Source organism: Triplophysa rosa, unplaced genomic scaffold (assembly GCF_024868665.1).
Source record: "Triplophysa rosa unplaced genomic scaffold, Trosa_1v2 scaffold193_ERROPOS471461, whole genome shotgun sequence".
NCBI lineage: Eukaryota > Metazoa > Chordata > Actinopteri > Cypriniformes > Nemacheilidae > Triplophysa > Triplophysa rosa.
The window spans coordinates 1-24782 of NW_026634209.1; the positions used below are offsets into that span (position 1 = coordinate 1).

The 24782-nt window shown below is 37.4% G+C and overlaps 1 protein-coding gene across 1 annotated transcript; it reads right to left on the reverse strand.

Annotated features, from left to right (window-relative positions):
* Window positions 1-1906: 1906 nt before the first annotated feature.
* Window positions 1907-7025, reverse strand: metrn (meteorin, glial cell differentiation regulator). Its single transcript, XM_057327243.1, has 4 exons — window positions 6683-7025; window positions 5603-6036; window positions 3942-4001; window positions 1907-3691 (listed from the first exon to the last, which is right to left on the reverse strand). The coding sequence occupies exons 1-4, from the start codon at window positions 6781-6783 to the stop codon at window positions 3378-3380; spliced, it is 909 nt and encodes a 302-aa protein (XP_057183226.1). The 5' UTR covers window positions 6784-7025; the 3' UTR covers window positions 1907-3377.
* Window positions 7026-24782: the final 17757 nt, after the last annotated feature.

Below are 24782 nucleotides of genomic sequence, written 5' to 3' on the forward strand. Positions count from 1 at the left end.
AGAATAATCACATTTGTCATGTTGAGGTGTCTCGTTAGTCTTCTGATCTGATATGTACGCTACTGTAATGAAAATGAATGTAACTCACTCTATTTCCAATAAGACGGGAAAATCCCTGAATTTAAATAATTAACCATTTTTACATGCTTAAGACATTTGCGTTGTAAGAATGTACTGTGAGACTTTAGATATAAAAACAGGGACTGGTAAGTTACTGTTTTATTATTAATATGTGATAACTCTATTAATTCAATAGAACGTTAGGGCATACCAACATGGCGGCGCGGCAGCCTGAGCAATCCAGTCATTTATATAGATCAGTGGTATATGTAAAGGATAATGTACAGGCAGCCGGACCCGACGCAAAGCGGGTGGTCTTGTATCACACTGGAGGGACTTATTTTGCGATAACAGCCTGCTGCTTGTATATTATCCTGCTTATTACACGGCTACTTGCCACATGAGAACAAACTGGACATTAAATATTTTATTAGCTCATTTTTACCGAATGCAGATTTTTTACCGGTTTTAAAGTCACCAAGAAATCAAACAGGAAAATTTGAAGTGTTTTACACAGTGTTGCAGTGATTACTGTAAATGATTTATCCGTGCACACCATTTTTTTTTAATTCATTTTGACTTTAATCAAAAACATTAAGCTCCTCTCCCCCTCTCAACAACAACTCTTCACCACATGACGTAAGCAACAAAAAAGAGGTAGGACTATACTGATTGTCCAATGGCATGGCATTTTAGACCTCCCCTCCAGGCCCAACGTACAACAAACCAATCAAAAAGGGAAGGGCAAATAAAGCCCCGCCCTACATTTTTTTCTTATTTCAGAAGCCGTTTCACTCGGATATACGTCACGATACGGAAAAGTCAATCGCAACTTCCGTTTCATGGTGACTTTAAGATAAGAAACGACGTTCAAATGTCACGAACAAGCAATTTGGTTTAATCATTTGTAAATATAATGTCATATATGTTATTAAAAGACATGCAGTATTTATATTTAATTTGTCCAAAAAGCCTGTCAAAATGATTTGCTGGGTTACCGTGTATTATTAGTTTTGAGAGGTTGTTATCTTGGAATAACGAACTTGCAAATGTTGCGACTGGCCAATCCGAATCAAGCATTCCAACGAGCCGTGTAATAAATATAGATAAATGAATATATATTGAAAAAAATGCTAAATACATCCATCCTTTCACTTACTAATCACATTTTAAACATTTACACTTCTCTACATCCTTACACCGTGTCTACACCGGACGCAACCAGCGCGACGCGACACGACAAAGCTTGTTCTAATGGGATTGTCGCGTCGCGCCATATCCAGTGTGGACAGAATTTTCAGTGCTTAAGGATGAGAGAAATAGGTTAAAGTGTGGGTGTTAAATTAAGTTTGTTATACTCTGATAATTGGATGTGTGTATGGATATAAATACACAGTGTTGTGTGTGCAGGTCAGGGCGGCTGTCTGAAGGTCGGGCTAAACTCATTTCCTATTCTATCTCTGGAAGGCCAAACCCAAACACACAGACACACAAACTGTACACCTGAACACGCACACACACACACGCACACACACACGCACGCACGCACGCACGCACGCACGCACGCACGCACACGCACACGCACACACGCACACACACACACACTGGATAGCTAACCAACACCCTTCCTCATTTTCCTGTTATTCACCTTACAACTACACTGTATGGTTATACATAATCTAAAACTAATATAGATTTGACACATAGCCTATATGAGTGTAAATTAAGTCTATTATGCTTACAAAAATCTCATGTTTTGTGTCCTTGTTAATGTGCAGAAACACACACTGTAGGCAAAATGGAGAAGCGCTTCACCAGAAACAGACAAACAGGTATGAGTTTTGCTTTTTATAATTTATTTTTCTTTAAACAGACAACAAACAGTACAAACTACAATGTTAACAGAATATTTCTTCGTCCAGTTTTTTTTTTAAACATCTTATGTACATCAATATCCACATAAACTCACATATATATATATATTTACTACGTACAGCAGTCAGTTAAAGACGTATCGGACATGAACACACATAGAAAGCATACAATATGGCAGCTTTGCATTTCTGTTCGCTCACGTTTGGTTTGCTGTTTCGTTTAGTGCACAAACATCGTTGATATTAAAAGAAACGAAAAGCAAAAGTGGATGAACAGAATGAGATGAAGGACAGCAGCGCTCAGATGGTGAAACTACAATGAGAAGCAGCATTAGCGTCAGTATTGCGTTTTACAAAGCATTACATCTGGTTTTAAGACTCTTTATCATCTTTATAGATACACAGTAAAGACTGACATATATATTTTAACTAAAGATGAAGTCCAGCCTTGTCTAGATTTCTGAGTATACCCTGATGATGTGTCTGTAAACTGACAGAAGTTTATTCACAGAAGGTCATTGTGATTTTTGACAGTTTTTTTTTTCACAGACAGTAAAGACAATAATTCTTTTTTTTTTTTTAGGGAAAAGTGCTCCATCTGCCTCCTTCACCATGTACAACAACTTTAGGCCAGCACAATCGTAACTTTTATGGTATTTCCATCTCTGAATGCATAACCCGCAAAACTTTTGTTGGAAAATGGGAGTGGTGATGTTAAGCTTGAGGAAATCGACACGCCGTCTAACCGTGAAATGATTAATATGCTATTTCTGTTTCATCTGTTTTGTTATTATTCCTTGTATGTTAGCATATACATCATAGTTGATAACTTTTCAATATTATAGAATATATATATTTCTATATATATCTATGTATAGAAATCTCTTTCTCTGCTATGCTACATATAGTCAAATTCATTTTGGTTCTCAGTGCTTGCAGCATTTATATCTCTCACCTGTCGTCCTCTTCTTCATACCAGTGCAAATTTAGAAAATAAATGAAATTGAAAATATATAAACTCTGACTTTAAAAAGTTTCTTTTCATATAAAGCATGGCAAATCAAAATGTTTTTCGTTGGCGTTCTGCGCTACATGCACTGCGTACAGCTTATTTAAGAACTCAACACACAGGTGGAGTTCGACTTTGTCCTCTACGTCACAAGGACTTTGGATATTTCTGATATCACAAAGTGTCCAAAGAGAAGACTTCCTGAGTTAAGAAAGGGGTCCTGTCACGGTCCCCAAACTGAGAGATAAACCGGGACCTTCTGTGTCTCAAACATTCAGACTCTCTCTTCATCCTTCTCCTGTCATTCAACCATTATCATCCCTCTCTCTTTCAGCAAAATCCAGGAGAGATTTCAGGTTCTTCTCACACAGCGTAACGGTCCCACCGTTCAAGTGTCCGCCAAGTTTCATCCACTTAAGTCCCTGGTTCTTCGCTCAGTCGTTGACCAGGGTGCAGGGAATAGTAAGAGATTGTTTGGCGTCTTCGTACGCCTTAAGTAAGTCTTTATAACGCGGTGCGCACCCGAGCCACGCCTCTCCAAAGTGCACTCGGCCAGTAAACAGAAAGCTCCCGGGTCCAGGCCGAACGCCACACTGAAGTGCCGTCCGAATCTCCCCGGACCGCGTCAGACGACCCGAATCGGGAAAAAGAGCAATCTTCTGTCGGTAGACTCTCGTAGTGGTGACTTTGATCACCGTCGCTCTCAGGTTCGAGTCGGTCTCCACAGAACGGATGTTTCCACGAACCACTGAAGACACAGAGGAAAGTTAAGTTAGGCAATTGTTTTCATTTGATATATCTAAAGATATGACCTGCTGTTAAGCTCGCTGAAATTTGGGCGTAGATGTTACGGATTTGGGCGTGTGATGAAATCGATTGGTTTTAACCCCCAAGGGGCAATTTAAAAGCCCTGGGGTGAACGTTGATCTGTCATGGTTTTTTATTTGCTTTTGTCAATTGAACAATTACACAAGTGTTTAGAAATAACAAGCACTTACCAAAGTCGCTAGTGCACACGGCCATCAAAATCTCTGTGTTGTTGCACGGCCTGCAAGCTCCTGTAGAGAAAATGAGACTGAGACGTCAGACAGTCGCATGGAAGAACTATTAGAACATGATACGATGATTAACGTGCAGCTGTTACTTTATAGCTTTGTTAAGTGTTGTGTGGGCGGAAAGACCTCCTGTTAGGTGTGACCTATCTCACCTGATCAAAGACCGAGAGAGAGGTGTGTATCCTCTCATTTCAACAACTACCACCTCCCCTCAAACTTGTGAGGTGTGACAGAAAAATAACTGCAGTACTATGGTAAAGTAATGGTATCAGGTGGTACATTTTGCATGTCACCCATGTTTAAACAAGTGCAGTTTTAAGCACCCACAAAAAATAAAAATTCACAAATGAGGTCTCTTTAATATTTCACTTATTGCTCCTAGACATCGGTGAGAGATTAAATGGCGAGCAAATTTACATTTTGCTTAAATCTCACCTGCGTCATATTACTCCTAAGTAAAGAGCCAGAAATCTCTCCTCAAACGTGTCTCCGTTAGAGTTGCAGAAGAGATGTCAACTATGTCTCAAACTGACCTCAGATTTGTCACGGCTGAGATCAAAGGTCAAGAGATCTCAATATGAACTCAAACATTTCTCATCAAATTGACTCAAATCAAGATTTTTCTACATTCATTTACACCACTATACTCTTTGTGTATTTTAACAATTGTCACATTTCTTTCCATTTTTATTTCTCCTAAGCAATTTTAAGAGAAACATCTGAGACACAACGAACTCCGTCAGATCTCCTGAGGCATGAAAGAAAAACATCTGAGCATTATATGATCCCTCTGGGTTTCTTAACATTTTCCAACTATTTCCAAGTGAAAAGTGCAGCCCCACTTGCATTTTTAAAGAAAGCAACAGGTGTGTGTGGGCGAGCGAGAGAGAAAGTCGACTTTTAAACGTCCTTTCCTTTCTCCTCTCTGCTCCCAAAACTCTGAACAAAAGATCTTTTTTTCCCCCAAACCCCCCACCCCCCCGGTTACCCCCCCGTTACCACGGCGACTGCGCTCTCATGCAATTCTTTGTCCGTCTTTCCCTCCTCCTCCCCCCCTCGTTTTTCCTCTCTTCAAATCCAAACACTCCCACCCCCATTTCTCACCGCTGGCTTGAAGTCGCTGGACGGCCAAGATGACCTACAAACATGTTGTAACAACATGTACATGTAAAGAATCGCATTCACCGGCTAAATGTAAAAGTTTTGTAACTCGTTCATGCTTGTTCTGAAACTTTGTTGCCATTTCTGTTGTTTTTGTGTGATGGATTAAATCTAAACTCATGAAGAGTTCAAGTCGAGCCAAAGACTGAATGAATCCTCTGTTCATGAAGTTTGGATGGGTTGGGTCCTTTAAATCTTTTCTGGTTCCTCAGATTACCACCCCCCAACTACTCAAAGATCACTAGCAATTTTAATTTTAAAAGATCTTTGCTTCCAACCTTGGACGTTTCATAGTTTAGGTCTTGCATATTCATTTTTTTATTTGAATCTTATTAAATACTTTCTACATACCAAACTGTAAAATGCAATGAAAGTGTAATGAAATTGTGAAATGCAATCAATTTGCAATGAGATTCAATATTTTATGCTTGCAGAAAATTCACCTTCGTTGCTGATCAGATCCGTGTTGACTGACAACTGTGCCGTCCAATCACCTCTCAGCTCGTAGCGAAACGTCGCTATGCGTTTGCTTATGTCTTGGTGAGGTGTCGCCTGTAGGAATAGGGCCGGTCGTTCTCCAGGCACGGCACTGAAGCATCGCACGTGTGCCGAATGGGGTTTCTCCTCACCATCTCCCACCAGAAGCTCCAGGACACCATCTCGCTCCAGGTAGAGCTGTGCACCACCCCAGTGCTGATCCGGCTTGATACAGGCTGAAACTGGGCGGTTGCTGGACTCGCCCGGTCCCATGGCACTCCATGGCAGCCGGGGCGCAAGAGTAAGACGTAAAGCTCCGGCGGGGTACAGCCACTCAACGGAGCCCTCTGCACACCTCAACCAAACCTGCTCCACATTTTTGGCCGCTTGAGAGAGACCACTGCAGAAGAAGAGTAGAAGTAAGAGATTAAACTAAGGGAATATTACAGAATATCTATACCTAAAGGCATGGAAAGACATTAAAGAAACAACACCCAAAAACTCTGACTCAATATGTGAAGTATTCAGTCTAAAAACAGAAACTGAAAAAGCCATTTATTTATTCAAGTATCATAGTCACTCCAAAACGTGAGTAATTGGCTGATGCGTAAAGTTGAAGGAAATGCAATCGCCCCCTACTGGCTACTTAAAATGCGCATTCAGCCATTTAAAGACTGAGGAAACGGAACATGTTTCCTACAGATCCGCGTTTTTTCTAATATTTTACAAACTAAGCCCTTTAGTTAACTTTTTTGCGCTTTGTGTTTGACTCGTGCGCGCATTTGCGCAAGCATTTAGATGCTGCACCCAATTCATATGGCCTGAAGATGCATTTAGATGCTGCACCGTTCCGACATGATACAGAAAGTTGAAAACATATGGCACTAATGTATAAGTATTTTTATCCTCTTAACATAATTTGCACACTTTAAATTGCACAAAAATCATAACATACAAAAAATGCGCAGGGGATTGAAAGACTGAATCAGATTAAACATTACGGAATGCAAATCCAGAATTAAGCTATTTTTGTCTGAGATATTTACCTTCCTCTCCAGCTGCACTGGTCTTCTGAGTAATTTGCCATCGTAAACCCCGTCAGAAATGAAATCCAAACCGCGAAACTCTGAAAACCCGAAACCTCCATAACTGCGCGTAAAGAAACACTCCAGTTATCCAGAGACGAGCGCGCGTCGAGTCCTTCTCTCCCCTACTTTCAAAACTCTGTAGTTAAAAACAATACAAATTTCCTGGTCCCATACTCTTTTAGTATCTGTCTACACTTAACGTTCCCTCTCTTTTCCTCCGATAAGTCCGTACCGCGTGACCGGTGCGCGTGATGGACACCTTGTGTGCAGCTACAGACTGAAGTGAAGTCTCGCCGCAGACCAGCAAGAGTTTGAGGACTGGACAGAACTTTAAACCACTCCCACTGAGCTGGAGGCGTGGGGATCGAGTCTAATGAATGGCATCTCTTCTATTCACATGGGGTGAAGACGACTGAAGAATATTTAATCAGCCTCCACTGAATTTATGGAAAGGATTTGAAAGATAACATGGGTTTGTGTCGTTAGGGACGCATGTTTAATTTAGCCAATTAGATTCGATTGGACGCTTAGATGAACCGGTTTTAAAATCTGATGCAACCATCTGTTGCTGGTAAAAAATTGAAACTATTACAGAAATTCTGTTGGATTTATTGGTTGGAATGGGACGCTTAATGGTTTTAAACTTCAATAGTTTAATAGAAACTTTAATGTGGGTCTCTACTTAGGTTCTATTGGTGGGATGTTATCTGGCGAATGGGAACCAAAAGAACACAAATCCTACTGAAACAAAGCCCAAAACATTCTGGGCTCTTTCTGGTTGGGGCAAATACGGACATTTCTATCTTAATTTTAACCAACAATCTGGTTTGCCGTATTTTACCCAACCACGAAGTAAAACAACCCAGCATTTAAAGTGCATGTAGTCAAAAGTCATTATTGTGATCTAATCAATCTTAATTTGAATACAATTGGTGCAATTGTTAAGGTGGTCAGAAGTGCATTCATTTACATTTTAATAGCAATATGTTAATCTGAAGGGCAGATGTCAGAAGATGCATTAAAATGAACAAATGTCTGTAAAATCTAGTTTTAAGGTTAGGATTAAGCTGGAAAATAAGATTGGTGACACACACCACTAAAGTTATCTGAAGGCATGATAAATCCCCAGCGGTGATAAAACTGCTGAGGGGGAAGGGTGCGGTGGTCGGGGGTAAATGGAGCTCTCTGCGTGTTGCCCTGCCCTCGTTCTGGCCCATGCTGTGGCTCTCTTTCATCTCCCTGCATTAGAAGCAAATCAAATATTCTTTTGTATGGCCATTGCAATCTATCTTTATGGATTGTGTGTATGTGTGTGTCTTTGATGTGGTTATGACAGGACCTTTGACACAGTCAAACTCTTGTGTCCAGTAGCCCCGTGTTGTGTGTGTAAAGTGAGGCTGTTGTTCTCTGCTGGCCACTTCAAAGAATATAAAGCCATGAAAGCAAAAGTGAACGTGCCTGTTTGTGTGTGTGTGCATTTGATTTTTGCATGCAACTGTATTTCAAGTGTTGCTTGCAGTCGTAGTTGTGTTGACTTGATATCTTTTCTTAAGGTCAAAAGCGATGCGAATGCCATAAATCCTTGTATAAATGTGATGATGTTGTGATGCTTGACTTTAAAGACAGAACAGCAATTTAAACTGTACTGAAAATGAAGTTTGAATTTGATTTTTCCTGCTTGACATTTTTGTCCAACATGTTTCGCAAATGCGAATCGACTGAATCCTTTAAAAGATCCAGAGAACGATTCATTGGCAAATGAGACATTTCACATATTGGCAACTTCTGTGTGTGACACCATTAAAGATTCAATTAGCTTTATTAACATGCTAAACAGTTTCAAATTGGTTGAGGAATTGCAAAATATCAACCATACCTTTCATTAAAAATAAAGGTATAGCAATGCCATAGCAAAACTATTTGAAGTACCATTCAGACGGTTCTTAAAAGAACCATTTATTTCTTACCTTTATATAATCGGAAAAAAACTTTTATCACCACAAAAAAACTTTTGTGTAACAAAAAGTTTCTATGGATATTAAAGGTCCAGTCCGGTTATTGCTTTCTCTGTGTTTGTATTTGGGGGTGGAATAGCTTTGGTGTCCTCAGATCTTAATCCAGCTGTGTTTGCAGTCTTTCCTCTTGACACACACACAACACACGCACATGTGAAAGGGCCTTGAGAAAAACAGTGTCGTTTTCACAGCTCCCTCATAGGGGTTTGCCTGCAAATACAGCATTGTGTATGTTTCCTCAATGAGCCACTTCTTACATTATTACCATGGTAAGATGAAAGAACACAGAAACTGTGACATTGTGAGAAAGACAGAAAAGCTAGAGTTGAAAGAGTGAAATGTTATATCTTCATTTTCAGTCTGTGTAAAGTTCTTGCCAAACGTCTAGCTTTAGCTCGAGTACTATATTTTTGTCTGAGCTTAGTTTCTGTTTAAAAAATTATTTATTTAGCTTCAAAGTGCTTTATTATTTTTACTGTGTACGGTGTACAAAGTATATTAAAAAATGCTTCTTCACAGACAAAACAGAATAAAACAGACAGCACATCTAGTCTATCCAGCCCCGGTCAAGTTTAGAATCACTTTTTTTCATATAATAGTAAACTAATCAAATCTATTGAAAAACACAAATGTAACTTTAAGAATAATGTTGTGACTAAAAAAAATCCAAATTAAATTAAAACTTATATTCTGTGTAATCAGTCTTTGTGTAGAATTTCCAGAAATGTTGTGATTTTAGGAAGCAGATTCTTGAGGTCTCACCGTAAGATGCTTTTTAAGCAATATTGAAGGTATTCACATTTATTCTGACATCGTATTGGCTGTTTTTTATTATTCAGTCCAAGCCATGCATTTAGAAAAACTTTTTTTTTATTATGATCATTTCTAGGTAGTTGTATAGTTTAATTAAACCACACACACACACACACGCACATGAACACAAAAAAACAATACATTTCTTGATGTTAGCGATGCTCAGCTGTGCAGAATTGGTAGGTTGGGCTGGTGTGGGAGTTTCTATAGTGTCGCTTACCGGCCCAGGTCAAATTTAGGAAACATTGAGGTAGTGTTTGAGAACACTGTTTTGGTCCTGTGATGTTTTGTGAAAATGAGCGAATGTGTAAGCGAAAGTTCGGGAGAAACGTGAAAGTGAATCTATCGTAAACACGAGCGACAATGAACACACACACATTCATCCTCACACATTTATCACAGTGTACTGTCACAGTTACACAACATCTCTGTAGTCATGTTTATTTATTGTTTTTCCTCCTAAATGTTGTAAGAATATTTGACTTATCTTTAGCACAACACCGACAAGCATGAAGAAACTTTTTCACACACTTCTGCAGTGCATCTCCTAAAAAAGAGGAAAACATTTGATAAAATTTTGATTTGAAGGAATTAAATGCTGGAAGAACTTTGTTTTGTTTTGTTTTGTTTTGTTTAAGAACAAAACTTTACGGTTCTTACTGATTAAAAAGATATCAGGATGCATCCCATGAGGTTTGTGGTGTATGGAAAACTTGGAAAACCTTGAAAACTTTTAATTTTGTGTCTTGTATTTCACACCCTCATCTCTCAATCTACCCATCTTTCTCTCTCTCTCTCTCTCTCTCTCTCTCTCTGTCTGTCTGTCTGAAGCTGTATTTCTGCATCTCATCATTTTAAGTGTGCCCACCCATCCTCCATCTTCTATCACACCCCCACTACAATCACTTTTCTTCATCATCGACTTAAACTGATATCTACACACTCTCACTCTCTCTCTCTGTCTCTCTGTCTCTGCGACGCTCCCTCAGTCTGGACTCTTCTCTCATTGTGTGTCCGTTTGCATTAAGTGTGATTAGCTCGCACCCTCTCGCATACACGTTCACCCGCTCGCATTCACGGACAATGAACGCATGCCGATGCAGTTTGACCCCTGCGAGTCGCCCCTCCCCCTGCTGTCAGCACCAGCGTCTAAAATATCTGCCATCCTTTCAGACCTAAAGTCAAAGAGGATTCTTTAAACAGGCTGCGTTAGCAAGAATAGACCAAGTAGGAGAAGAAAATCACAAGATCTCATTAATATCTCTTTTGTGTCTCCTAGACAGCATTGAGAGTAAATGGAGACTCTTGCTTGAGTTTCCAACCGCTCAGATTTTTGTGCTGAGCATGAGACACCAGTAACGTCACGTGTGTTTCATGTAGAAATTCATCTTAGCCAAGTCTCACTCTTTGAGCAGATTTGTGAGATACCAAAGTCTGTGATCAAAAGTCAGAGATCTATTTTTAGAAACCAAATGATCTAAACTGTGCCATTCATGTTAACCCAACAGTATTATATGTTCTATAACTTTACTGTGTGTTGATAATTATCTTAATTGTTTGTTTTTTTGTTTCTTTATAGAATTTTTTAAGAAACCAAATCTGAGAACTTCTTTTTCCAAGTCTCCTGAGCAACAAAGAGCAATACGTGAGCATTACAAATACTGTATATTTTGGTAATGCTCAAAAATAAAAAAAATGTTTGTCTGTGTCCTAAATTGTAACATTTTATAATAATACATAAACATACATAAAATATCCTATAAGAAATAAAAATCACAGATGAGATATCTTTAATATCTCAGTTATTTCTCCAATATAATGAGGTCAAATGGAGAGCAAATGGAAATTGCTTTAGTCTAATCTGTGTCTCAGTGTGTCTGTGTTTGTGTCTCAGATTCCAGTTCCCCTCTGGCAAAAGCTGCTGCCTCTGCACAAGCTCCACAGAGCTTGCACAACAAGGCTAAATAAAAATAAATAAACTTACTAATAAGGAAAATGATAGTTTTAAGATTATCATTAATAATCTAATAGCATTTGAAATTTAGTGGTGAAGACGTGTCAGGTGACCGCGTCCTTCTTTATCCAGCTCTATCATCTCAGCTCTTGTTAGGTCGCCACTTCCCATTCTCCGCTCTACCATCAGGTCTGGGCATGAACTGCATCCTGCTCGCTGTGGTAACCTTGGAACAATGAGACAATACTGGCTGAGAGTAGAGTACTGTTCTGCACTCTTTGATGCAACAAGTACATCAGTTGTGTTTTTGGTTCCGGTTGATCTAACTAATGCAGCCTAAACCCTCATAGGATTTATATTATGGAAGTGTAGTGTATGCAAGATTAAAAAGATGCGTCTTTAGTCTAGATTTAAACTGACAGAGTGTGTCTGCCTCCCGGACAGTGCAGGCAAGACTATTCCAAAGTTTAGGTGCTAGATAGGAAAAGGATCTACCTCCTGCACTTGATTTTGAAATTCTAGGTATTACCAACTGACAGGACGCCTGAGAGCGTAATGCACGTGAAGGACTGTAATACAAAAGGAGTTCATTCAAGTATTGAGGAGCTAAACCATGTAGGGCTTTATAGGTAATAAGCAAGATTTTAAAGTTAATGTGATGCCTTATAGGTAACCAGTGCAAGGTTGACAGAACCGGGCTAATATGTTCATACTTTTTTGTATGTGTAAGAACTCGAGCTGCCGCGTTTTGGACCAGTTAGAGTTTTTGTAATAAGCCTGCAGGGCAACCATCTAACAGAGCATTACAGTAATCTAGTCTTGATGTCATGAATGCATGAATTAACTACAGCATATGACGTAGTTTAGATATATTCTTAAAATGGAAAAACACAATTTTACAGGTGTTGGCGACGTGGCTCTCAAATGACAGATTACTATCGAATAGAACGCCAAGATTCTTTTCCAACGACAAGGGTTTTATGGAACATCCCTCAATAGTTAAGCAGTATTCTTGGTTGTTACTTATAGCAGTTTTCGGTCCAATAAGTAACACTTCTGTTTTGTCCGAGTTCAGTAATAAAAAGTTGTTACTCATCCAGTTTTTTATATCGCCTATGCATTCCATTATTCGATGGAACTGCTGTGTTTCATGAGGCTTCGAGGAAATATAAAGGTGAGTATCATCAGCATAACAGTGAAAGCTAACTCCGTGTCGCTTTATTATATCTCCTAGAGGTAGCATGTATAATGCGAAGAGCAGAGGCCCTAAGACTGAGCCCTGTGGTACACCGTACTGGACTTGCGATTTGCGTGACACCTCATTGTTTATTGCTACAAATTGAAAACGGTCGGATAAATAAGATTTAAACCATTTCAAAGCTATTCCTTTAATGCCAACGTAATTTTCGAGTCTATGTAGGAGTGTGTTGTGGTCAATGGTGTCGAATGCAGCACTAAGGTCTAGCAGCACCAATAACGAGATACAACCTCTGTCAGACGCCAATAGCAGATAATTTGTAACTCTGATCATAGCAGTCTCTGTACTGTGACATGCTCTAAATCCAGACTGGAATTCTTCATTGATGTCATTCCTTTGGAGGAAGGAGCATAATTGAGTTGAAACTACTTTTTCCAGAACTTTAGATATGAAAGGTAGATTCGATATAGGCCTGTAGTTCCCTAGTTCTCTCGGGTCGAGTTGGGTTTTTTTGACAAGGGGCCTTATAACAGCCACCTTATATGCTTTAGGCACATGTCCTAATGTCAGAGATGAGTTAATAATACTAAGAAGAGGATCTATAATTTCTGGGAGCATCTCTTTCAGTAGATTTGTAAGTTTAGGGTCTAGCATGCATGTTGTTAATTTAGATAATCTAATGATTTTAGACAGCTCATCGTGATCTACGGTATAAAATAATTTCATTTTCTCCTTAAGGGTGCTGTAGTTAGTTTGTTCAGCGGGTTTCACTTCTGATTGCATTGTTATAATTTTTTCTCTAATATCTTGGATTTTATTTGTGAAGTAGTTCATAAATTCATCACTGTTATGCTGATATACAGGATCAGAAGTCACTGTTGATTTATTTTTTGTTAATTTAGCCACTGTGTTAAATAAAAACCTAGGGTTGTGCTGGTTTTCTTCTATTAGTGATGAAATGTAAGCGGATCTGGAAGTTTTTAGGGCTTTTCTGTATTTTCGAATACTATCCTTCCATGCTGTACGAAATACCTCTAATTTAGTTTTCTTAAAGTTGCGCTCCATTTTTCGGGCCGCTTTCTTTAGAGCCTGAGTGTGTTCATTATACCACGTTGTGGGACTGCCAATACCGTAAAACAGTATTAAATCTAAAGTATGATTACGAAGGTGAGTGGGTCCTTACACATGTTGACTAACGCCCATGGAGTTAAGAGTGTCTTTGAAAGCCATTCCTAAGGCATCTGTATCGTTATCTACATGGATGTTAAAGTCACCAATGACAAGGACTCTATCTGCGGCCAGTACTAGTTCTGATAAGAACCCACCAAATTCTTAATGAAATCTGTGTGGTGCCTATCTGGGGGCCTATATACAATAGCTAGAATAAATTTTAAAAGTGTTTTATCCTTAGTATTAGGTGTTGAAACATGAAGTACCATGACTTCAAAAGAATTATATTTAGAGTTAGACTTCTGGGAAATGCTAAAAGAGTTATTGTAAAGTGCTGCGACACCTCCCCCTCTGCCTTTTAGACGAGTCTCATGTTTATAATAATAATCTTGGGGGACAGATTCATTTAAAGTAATATAATCATCTGGTTTTAGCCATGTTTCTGTCAAACAGAGCATGTCTATTTTATGATCTGTTATCATATCGTTAACAAAAAGTGCTTTATTGGAGAGAGATCTAATATTTAGCAATCCGAGTTGTAACAGTTGATTATCTGTATTTTGTTCATGTTTAATTTGTTTAACGTTTATTAAATTATTTTCGAGAGGTTTACTCATTATTTTATGTTTGCTAATCCGGGGGACAGACACAGTCTCTATTTTGTGATGTTTGGGAGAAGGGATTATTACAAAGCATTTGTTTTGTTTTTAGTGCATTATTTTTCATAATCAGATAAATGCCGTTTTCAGGATTCACATCCATAACGGTACATATTTCTCATGAATGGGCACATGGAAATTTAAATTAACAAACTAGTCTATGTTCTGTGAAGAGGCATCTCTTCTGCATTTGTTGGGTATAATCCTGTCCAATTTTTGTCACACCCATAACGCGTGTTTATTTCCCTTTTTTTAAATGAAAACTTGTGCATACATAGACTGATATTTTTCTGATGTTTAAAGTCTATCAACAAGGGTTCAGTAAAATCACAACAAATGGTTCAGTATATTGGTAACAAACACATTCCCTAAGCGTTTTTATGTCACATCCATTACGCTGGAATTGCCTAAGTCTGCAATCAAAAGTCAATATTCTTGAAGATCTCAATATGAACTGAAACATTTCTCATCAAATTTACCCAAAATCCAGATTATTCATTCATTCATTTTACACCTCTGTACTCTCTGTGGATTTCACAATTACAGTGACATTTGTTTCTCTTTTTATTTCTCATAGATCCTTTTATCAGATTGTTTTCCTAATAAGGACTTCCTTTCGAGTTGGTGGTCTTTTTCACACACACTAACCAGGACGGGACCATCTAACAGGTGGGAGAGATCTTTTCTCAAATGAGCCATTATGTCCTGTGGCCCATGAGACTGTCATTACTAATGTTTACTAATGCAATGTTTGTACTAATGTTTACTAATGCAAGCGCCACTATTACTTTTGCTCATGGTTAGAGATTTGAACACATAAACACAAATCAGTGTTTATATCCTGAATGAACGGCGGCCCACCTCTGTGTCTGCATTTCTTATTAGCCAGTCCAAATAACTTTCCACCAGATTTACCGTCAAAAGTCCCCTCTATACAGAAAGCAAGCCCTCGCTGGTGTATGTGTCTGCATATGGATGTGCTTTCTAATTGACTTGGTTTTGCCTGTGTTTGTGCGGGGTCAGTGAGGTTCTGACATTTGTGATGGTAATGCATATGGAAGGGTTCAGATACAAAGACGGGACACATAAAGAGTCAGTCTGAGTGAATATCAGCCCTAAAGACAAATTTAGTGCCATTTAGCGTTCCGGAGGAATTCAGGAGTTCCAGGATAAATAAGATTTCCCTGGGGGTTTGGGTGTCTTGGATCTATAAAAGCACAATAGAACTGTGTGACCAGAGGTTGTGTGGATGAAAACGAGAAGGTAAAGTTAGAACAGCGCTCTGGATTTCAGTAATTTTAAAATAGAATTCATAAAGAAACCAATTTTGCAAGAATTACACCCAAACTCGCTCACAGTAGGTAAATGGTAGCATATCACAATTTAATGACAGTGCCATTGAGTGACTGTGAAAAGCTGCCCCCTGACCTCCTGCTTTGACCCCGACTGACCCCTGAATCTGTGTTGTCAGAGATCATTAGTCAAACACACACAGGCTCACACACACACATTGGCCGACTTGCACAAAGATCATTGTCAGTGGGTTTCATTTATCGAATAATTTACCATTCAGAAAAAAGACCGCGTTTTTTAAAATGTGAGAATCCAAAATGTTGTCTGCTATCTACTGTCTTGCTTGTTGACATGCAGTATGAGTATAGACCACTTTGCAAGATGTATAAACACTGGTCTAGAAGCACCTGCGGTTTTTCAATCTTACATATAATTAAATCTTAAAGATATTGGTTTAATATTTTACATTGGGTATAAATGTTCTGTTGGCTGTATTTGGATCAAATGTTTGTGTAGTGTTAAAGAACTTAAACAGGAAGTTCCAGCATTGTTTACATCATCTTCAGGGGTCTATAGAGTTATAATATTTTGGCAATGTTTGAGTTTATAAGTTTTATTTTGGTATTTTGGCAGATCTGAGCACAATTTGAGACAGTTTGTTTATTCTGACCTGGAGAAGGCACTGAAGATGACTGGCATCATTTCAAGGATCTTTAAATTAAATTAAATTGAGATTATACACTGTTAGATGTTGCTGTAGATTTAGCAGCACATTATTAAAAATGCACAGTACAATACCGCATTTCTACATTACAGTAAAATACTGCAGTTCTTAATGCATTCTGGGTAATTTTGATTTAGCGGGAATATTTTACAGTAAATTTTGATGTTGCTGTAACCTTGCTGTAGCCTTGCTGTAATATGCATGGCAATAATACAGGATTGCTGTAAACCATGAAAGTGCCCCACCCATCGTCAAGTCACACAGAGCACAACTCCTGGCTGCAGCTGAAGGAGGACGTTAGTGTAGCAATGTTCGTATTAAAAGGAGGAAGGAGGCGGGAACGGCGAACTTTAAACAAACTTTTAATCAAATAAACACACAACAAAACGAAAGTAAAAGGGCCGGCAGCCACCTCATTGTCGACTGGCGGCTACACAAACATAACTCAAACTTAACCAATGTCCAGGCCTGGTCCTCTCTCCTCGTGCCTTCCTGTCGCTCCTCCTCTTATGCTTCTGGAGCTCCTCCGTGAGAGATGCGAGACTTCGCTTCGTTGTCTCACGGCTCTCGTCCCGCCTCCCTCTTCCCGCCTCCCTCGTCACAGTTAGATTTCTGGTAGTTCGGTAAGTTTGGTTTATTTTATGTGTTTCATGCAAACTTAAATCATTTGATTTTAGTATTTTGTGCAATAGTTTGTCACGGTATTGTTTTAAATGTGGACTGAGACAGAAAAGTTTGCCAATGAAAGTTGCAATCTCCCTCAGAAATGAAACCTATAGAGTATATCTGCTGCTTAAACCCGCTTTTCGCATCTTAATCAATGGATATAGGGTTATTTTAACCAAATGAGGGTTTTAGTTAGTTTGTTTTCTGTCAAATTGTTTGAAGTGTGTTTACAAAGGTAAGCAAGGTAAAATGACTGTATTTTTTATTGGATAAATGCCTGTTTGTGTTTAAATATATTAGTTGAATCTCCTTTTAAATGTACAATAAGATTTCATTTGTTAACAGTATTCATCTTAATACATTTCAAATTTTGCTAATACATTTTTAAACCAATTTGTCTCTGTTCACATGTATTAACTAACATTTACAAATATTATTAAAGCTCAAAAATATTGTTCTTTGTTAGTTCATAGTAGCTTAAGCATTAACAAATGTTAAATAAAACCTTATAGTATAGGGTTACTGAATTTTCTTTGGATTACATATTTTGTTATTATGTGTCTTTTTGTGTTACAGTCTGACCATTGCTTGTTTAGCTGGATTGAGTTATCTGTAATGTTCTTAGGCAAGTCATCTCAGGTTTAGGATGTCCAGCTACGACTGCAAGTCATGCAGTTTCTCGACTACGTTTAAATATAAAACGTTTATATTATAATATATAATATCATTTGTAATTATTGCAATAAGTAATAATTAGTAGTAATGTGTCAATATAGGTATTACAGTAAATTACAGCATTATAAAAATGCAGTACAAATAGACCAAAATACAAAAATACAGTTAAAATACAGTAAAGTACCGTTTTGTAGCCATACAGTAATATTTTGTGTACCGTATAATCTATTACAGTACAGGTACTGTAAATTGAAATACAGTAACTTGCTGGCAACCGTGCTGTCAGTAACTTACTTTAAAAATACAGGGAAATCGTTAACAGTGTAGGAATCTGAAAGTTTGAGTTAAAATAATAGTTCACCCGAAAACAAAAAAAATCTCTCATAATTAATTCTCTCATGCCATCCCTCATATAAATGACTGCATTTCTTCGGTCAAACAATCATTTTTCTATAAATGTATTTTATAAAAATGCATGTGACTTTATGTTGTAAGTCCTAGTTTGTTTCAAAAAACATATATATACATTAATAAAATCACCCAAATGACCATCTGAATTCAAACAGTGTTTGTAATTAATTAGTGTTTGTAGTTAATAATTATTCTTATTTTGAGCTTATTTAGCAAAAATGAACCCAAAACAAACCCATCTGTGCACTAAATTCAAATATACCGCCATGTCGATAACTCTAAATCTCATTGGTTCTTGAGTGTCTCGTGACTGCTTGTCATATATATCGTCACAACAATGATGTGTCTCTATTTCTTTTCTCTTTTTTTGTATTATAAGACAAACCGTTTTTGTAAAATGAGTAGTTTCACAAAGATGAGTCGTTTTTCCTCCTAAGACCCATTGTCTAAAGTCTGAGCCTAAATGTAGTTGAAGCTCTTCAAAAGGGTCATCATCAACAGTATTAAATTACAGGTGAAGACTTGTACCTGTTATAATATACTGTTACCAAAATCTCCACAAATGCCAGACACTTAAAACGATTCCCCAAAAGTCCTGTCTGATGTCAAAATGATGTTCATGAATTTCTTGACAGCTGGACTTTATTACTGACAAAGTTTGACATGAGATTTGGCTTCTTGGAGAATTTCCTGTTTGTGATTGTTATGACGTCGTCTTGTCTGTGTTGTGTGACTGATTGTGTGACTCTTTTGTTATTGATACATTGTAAATCAGTAAGTTTTGGAGGGAAACCGATCGCACATCTGTGACACACACATCCATTCCATCACACCAAAGACTGTGTCCTTAGGGTCACACACCCCGTCTGGCCAGATGAAACACTGTGTGTGTGTTTGTGTGAGGGGGTGTGTTGTGTCCCCTGACTCGACAACGAGTTCCCTCCAAAATTTCTTTTCTCATTCATCAGCTCATCTCATTCCCTCGGGGGATAAACACAAACACAAACACAAACACACGCGCACACACACGCACACACACACACACACACACACACACACACACACACACACACACACACGCACGCACGCACGCACACACACACACACACACACACACACACACACGCACAGGCTTTGGTTGACTATCCCCGTGGGGACAGTCCATAGGCGTAATGTTTTTATACTGTACAAACTGTATATTCTATCCCCTATCCCTAACCCTATCCCTAAACCTAAAGATCATAGAACACTTTTTGCATTTTTAGATTTGTAAAAAATATTGTTCTGTACAATTTATTAGCTGTTTTGCCCCTGGGGACCTCAATTTTGGTCCCCAAGGTGACACGAGTCCCCATGTGTTGGTGTGTATTCAGGTTTAGGTCCCCACCGGGATATACAAACATGAACACACACACACACACACACACGCACACATGCACACGTGCACACACAACTACACTGCCTGCTTGAGGCTGTGCTGTGTGTGTATTTGTGTGTTTAGCCTCACAGGGGTTCACCAGTACAGTCACAGCGGGGGAGAGATGCAGTCACCTGTATTACTGACCACAAGAGAGAAAAGATTGTAATGTGAAAAGAGGCTCTTTTGTGAGATCTACAGTGAATAACAGTGAAGCCTCAATTGACTGTCTGCTTTGAATTGTTTGTTACAAACAGCTGATTTGCAAACTAATTAGGAAAAGTGCTTTCATGACTCAATTATATATTCAGAATATCCTTCTGAAAAGGTTGTATATCACTTTGTGAATATATATGCACGCACGCGCACACGCACACACATATATATAAACATACAGCCACAGGAAAAATGAAGAGACCATTCCAAATGTTCATTAAATCATAATTTCTAGATGTATTGTGGTCATTTCAGTCCAGTCTCTGTTGATTTTCAACAAAATCAAACCACAGGAGTGACATAAAGTCATCCAACAGCAATGTGAAAGACTGACAGCATGATGAGACCGATGAAAACTGTGAGAAAATCCAGGTTAGCACATAAAGAAAAATATTTATATATAAATAAACTATTGTATTGCTTAAAAGTGAATCTGAACTTGTTTTCTTTGCAGTATTTGAGGTCTGAAAAAATACAGAGCATCTTTTCTGTTATTTTCACCTGTTTCACCAGTTTTATTTTTTACAAATAAATGCAAATAGAAACAATATATTTATTTGAAATTTGGGAGAAATATTCTTAGTAGTTCACAGAATGAAACAAAAATGATAATTTTACCTAAACACAAAATACATTTTGCCAATAAACTGAAAATAATTCTGAAATGGTCTCTTAATTTTTTCCTCTTAATTTTTTTAAATTGCAAAAGATCTTTTTCTTATTTTTGTCATGTTTAAATCAAGATACATTTACTTCAGAAGCAAACTGACATAAGTTATTCTTATAGATCATTTTGCAAGACGTAAACAACGCTGGCCCAGAAACACTTTCTGTTTTGTTTGTTTTTAACACTATATAAACCTTAGAACACAACCAACAGAACATTTACAACTATATAAAACATTAAATTAACAACTTTAAGACTTTATTAATAATAATGTGGCATAAATTATAATGTGGATAAAGAGAAACTGAAATGGAAGGGCTTTTGGGCAAGTGTTTACTGCTATAAAATGGTCTATAATTTTGTCTGTGTATAATTATATAAACATTCTTAAAACAAGATATATTAATTCAAATATGTAGGCTAACTGCATACATAGTTCTCTTACTTGTTATTTACTTTTTTGCTTTGGAAAAATCTGGCCAAATTTGGTGATGTTTTGGCTTAAAACAAGAAAAAGTTGTTTCATAATAGGTAAAAAAAATTTTGCCCCATTAGCAAACAGCTTTTTCTTGCTTAAAGCCAAAACAATAACATTTTGTGACAATTATCTGAAATCAAGACAAAAATTAAGAGAACTATTTTTTTTATAGAAAGTCACTTTGCCCTTATTTCGGAATCTGTAAAATGTGAATACTTACACAAATAAGAGTTATAGGAGATATGTTTATTATTAACATTTTGCTGATTCGGCATGTAATTATATGACCTCAGCTGTAAACACACACAAGTTAATATCATTTTTTTTAAATTTGTGTACATCTTAAATTGTACATTTGTAAATCTTTTGTTCCTAATGATTTTTACTTTTAGTTCTTCAGTTATTTCTTATTATCTTCTTAGCTGCTATTTTGCAATATGTGTGTTCTTTAAAGCATTCGTGTATACTGTAGATGGTGCTCAGATACATTCTGAAGAGAATTAAAACCTCTTTGTTGAGTTTAAAAGGTTCCAATGAGATTAGACTGTAAACCCTGGTTTGCTTCTTACTGGATTCTTTACTTTAAGTGCACAAGTTAATTTCAGCCATTGTCTCTCCCTGTGTGTGTGTGTGTGTGTGCGTGTGTGCGTGGGTGTGTGGGGGGGGGTGTGTGTGGGCGGGGTTTAGGGTTCAGGTTTTAGAGGGAAATCTCTTTATTCATGACTGATTGCCTACTATGCGTTTGGAGTCAGCAGAGCTTGTGTCTAGGCAATGAAAACATTAAGTGCATGAAATACTATACGTTTACATTTTTTGCAAATGAAAGTTATGTTTGCATTTGCAAAACTTACCAAGGTTGTTTTGGGTTGTTAAAGTTGCATACCTTTTACTTACTACATTTATGCATTTGGTAGATGCGTTTTCACTGTCAAATCCATATCATTCTGCTCTGTACATATGGCTCGGGTCCCTCCATCAGTGTAAATCAGTAAAAAAAAAAAAAATTGTAATCCAATTTATTGTCTGAATAACAAATTGTTCAGTCATTTAGAGACATAACAGCATCTGTATCATTTGCAGAACAAACAGTATGAGATAAGTTGTTTTTTGAGTTGAGATCATGTTTCATTCACTGATGTATTAGCAGTAATAATAGTGATTCTTGGATGGGATAGCCGCTCTAATGAGCCAGTGTCATTGCGCAAACGCTTTGACTAAAAGTGTCTCCCCAGGGCAGGGAGTTTTTTATATCTCCTTAAACAGGAAACATTCATTAGAGGGTGTGTGTGACCTTTGACCCCACAGCTGAGGGCAACAGTGACCCGAACTACAGGAAGCATAAAGTGTTGCCTGAATGTGACCCAATGCGAACTTAGAGACAACATTTAGTATGTGATGACCGTGAATGGAAACTGAAGTGGATTAACACTTTTGATTTAATGAGTGAGAATGATTCTTATGAGTGAATGTTAATGAATGAACTGCTCCTCACATTCTGTCAGACTGCCAACACACACACGCACGCACGCACGCACACACACACTCCTCTCATTCAGATATTCTGATGAGATTTACCTGAATCTGTGCCAACAGACAGAAAAACTTTCTCTTGTTAAATGTTCTTACTCCTTCATAGCTCATGAGATTTGATGGATGTTACATTTAAGTATCAACTTAGTCTCTCAGATGTTTCTCTTAAATTTGCTCAAGGGGAAGAAAGGGAAATAAATGTAGTTGTTAAAAAGTGCTAAATAAGTTTAGTTGTTAGAACAAAAGAGTATGGAGGTGTAAAATAAATGTAGATTTTAGAGATAAAATAATTAGGATTTGGGTAATCTGATGAGAAATGTTCATAAAAAAGTTCATATTGAGATCTTCATTAATATTGACTTTTAATTGTAAACTTGACAAATCTGAGCTCAGTTTGACACATTGTTGACTCAGATCTCTTCTGAAACTCTAATGACAGACACATTTGTGAGATTTTTTACTCTTTATCAGGAGAAATATCTGAGACACAAGAGAATTAAGCACATTTAAAATTACTTTTGCTCTTGATTCAATCTCATTGACATCTAGGATAAATAATTGATATATTAAAAAGATATTAAAAATACCTCATCTGTAAATCATTCATAAACAAAATAAACTAAAGTTTAATTGTCCCTGATTATGTTTATATATCCCATCTGACGTGGAGTCTCGGAAGCAAATGTGGGGTTTAGACTCGTTTCACAGGATTTGTTGGGGATTGGCCATCACAGCTGTGTCGAGCTCAGTAATACTGCATGTCTGTGTTTACGTCCTTGGTCTGTGTAGCTATATGTTTATCTATAGGATCAGTCTTAATCCTGGTATGCTGAACTGAACACACACACACACACACACACACACACAATAATTGTTTTGTGCACAGGATCTGATTGTGATCTTTAGAGATGTGATTCAGTTCGCTCATTCTAGATTTGGTGGCTGTTAAGCTGTTTTGTAAAGTAAAATGTTGGCCAGAAAGATGTCTGCCTCAAATTCTAGAGAATCTTAAAGTCTTCATGTTTTCTAATCTTTTCTGTTATTCTGAATAATTTTAACCTGTGCTCTGGAAGATTTTACAGGTCAGGGGAAATATTCGGATATTCTTTATTTAATATTTGTTTACATTTAATAGGCACTAGTTTCCAAAGCTTGTTACCAACGAACATACTAAGAGGAATTTATTGTAATCACAGCCTAGAGCTACAAATTATATTTTTTCTTATAATTATAATTTTTGTATAGAAATTAATAATCAAGGGAAAATATTAATTAAACAAAAAAATGTAATCAGAAAATGTTTTGATTACAAACCAAATTCATAATTGGCCTGTGAATTAAAACTCTTGCTTTGATGTCCATGTTTTTCAGCAGCAGTGCAGGAAAGATCTCTAGCGCCCCCTGCAGTCACGTGACAACTAAATCCCCGGTGTCTCACAAGACAGCAAGCGTCGCGTTGATCTGCTCATGCAGTAAACATGAGGTGATTGTTTAAAGACTCAAAAAACGTCACTCTCAGAAATGTGTTAATGGAAGTTTGTCATCTTTCGTGGTTGCAAATTTGAAAGTGATGGAAATTAGACTGATATGTTTTGTTTGATGTATTTGTATTTTTGAAGATATAGTCGTACAAAGATAGGCTATTTAAGATTGCATATTCTGGCATATAGTGTTACATGTATACTATAAAACCCTTTGTTTGGTGATGTTTTGCAGGAAATACAACTGAAACGGCGTCTTTGATGTTAGCGCTTCCACTCACGCTCACTAGAGTCCGCGATTGAGCTTCAACATATTAACCGCGCTAGCGCTGGATGCCGGTGTGAACGCCTAATGTTTTAACTCGTTTTACCCTTACTTACTGAACATTATTTACAATAATTACTGAACATGAAATGTTGAAGTTGTTGTTGCATTTTTAAAAAGATTTTGGTTCGTTTTGTAGCTAGCTATTTAGCTTCTCTGGTTACTTTTAAAAAAATGTATGAATTCAGTTTTGCTGTTTCGCAAACATTAGCCTATATTGTTGAACAAGCTATTAACATTGTTTAATATTAGGGAATGTATTCATAAAGACGCTAATAGAAAATAAAGTTTATTTACCAATTGTATTGTAGGTGTTTGGCTTGGTTTATACATTAAAATAGAAACATTTAAATATATATACCTAAC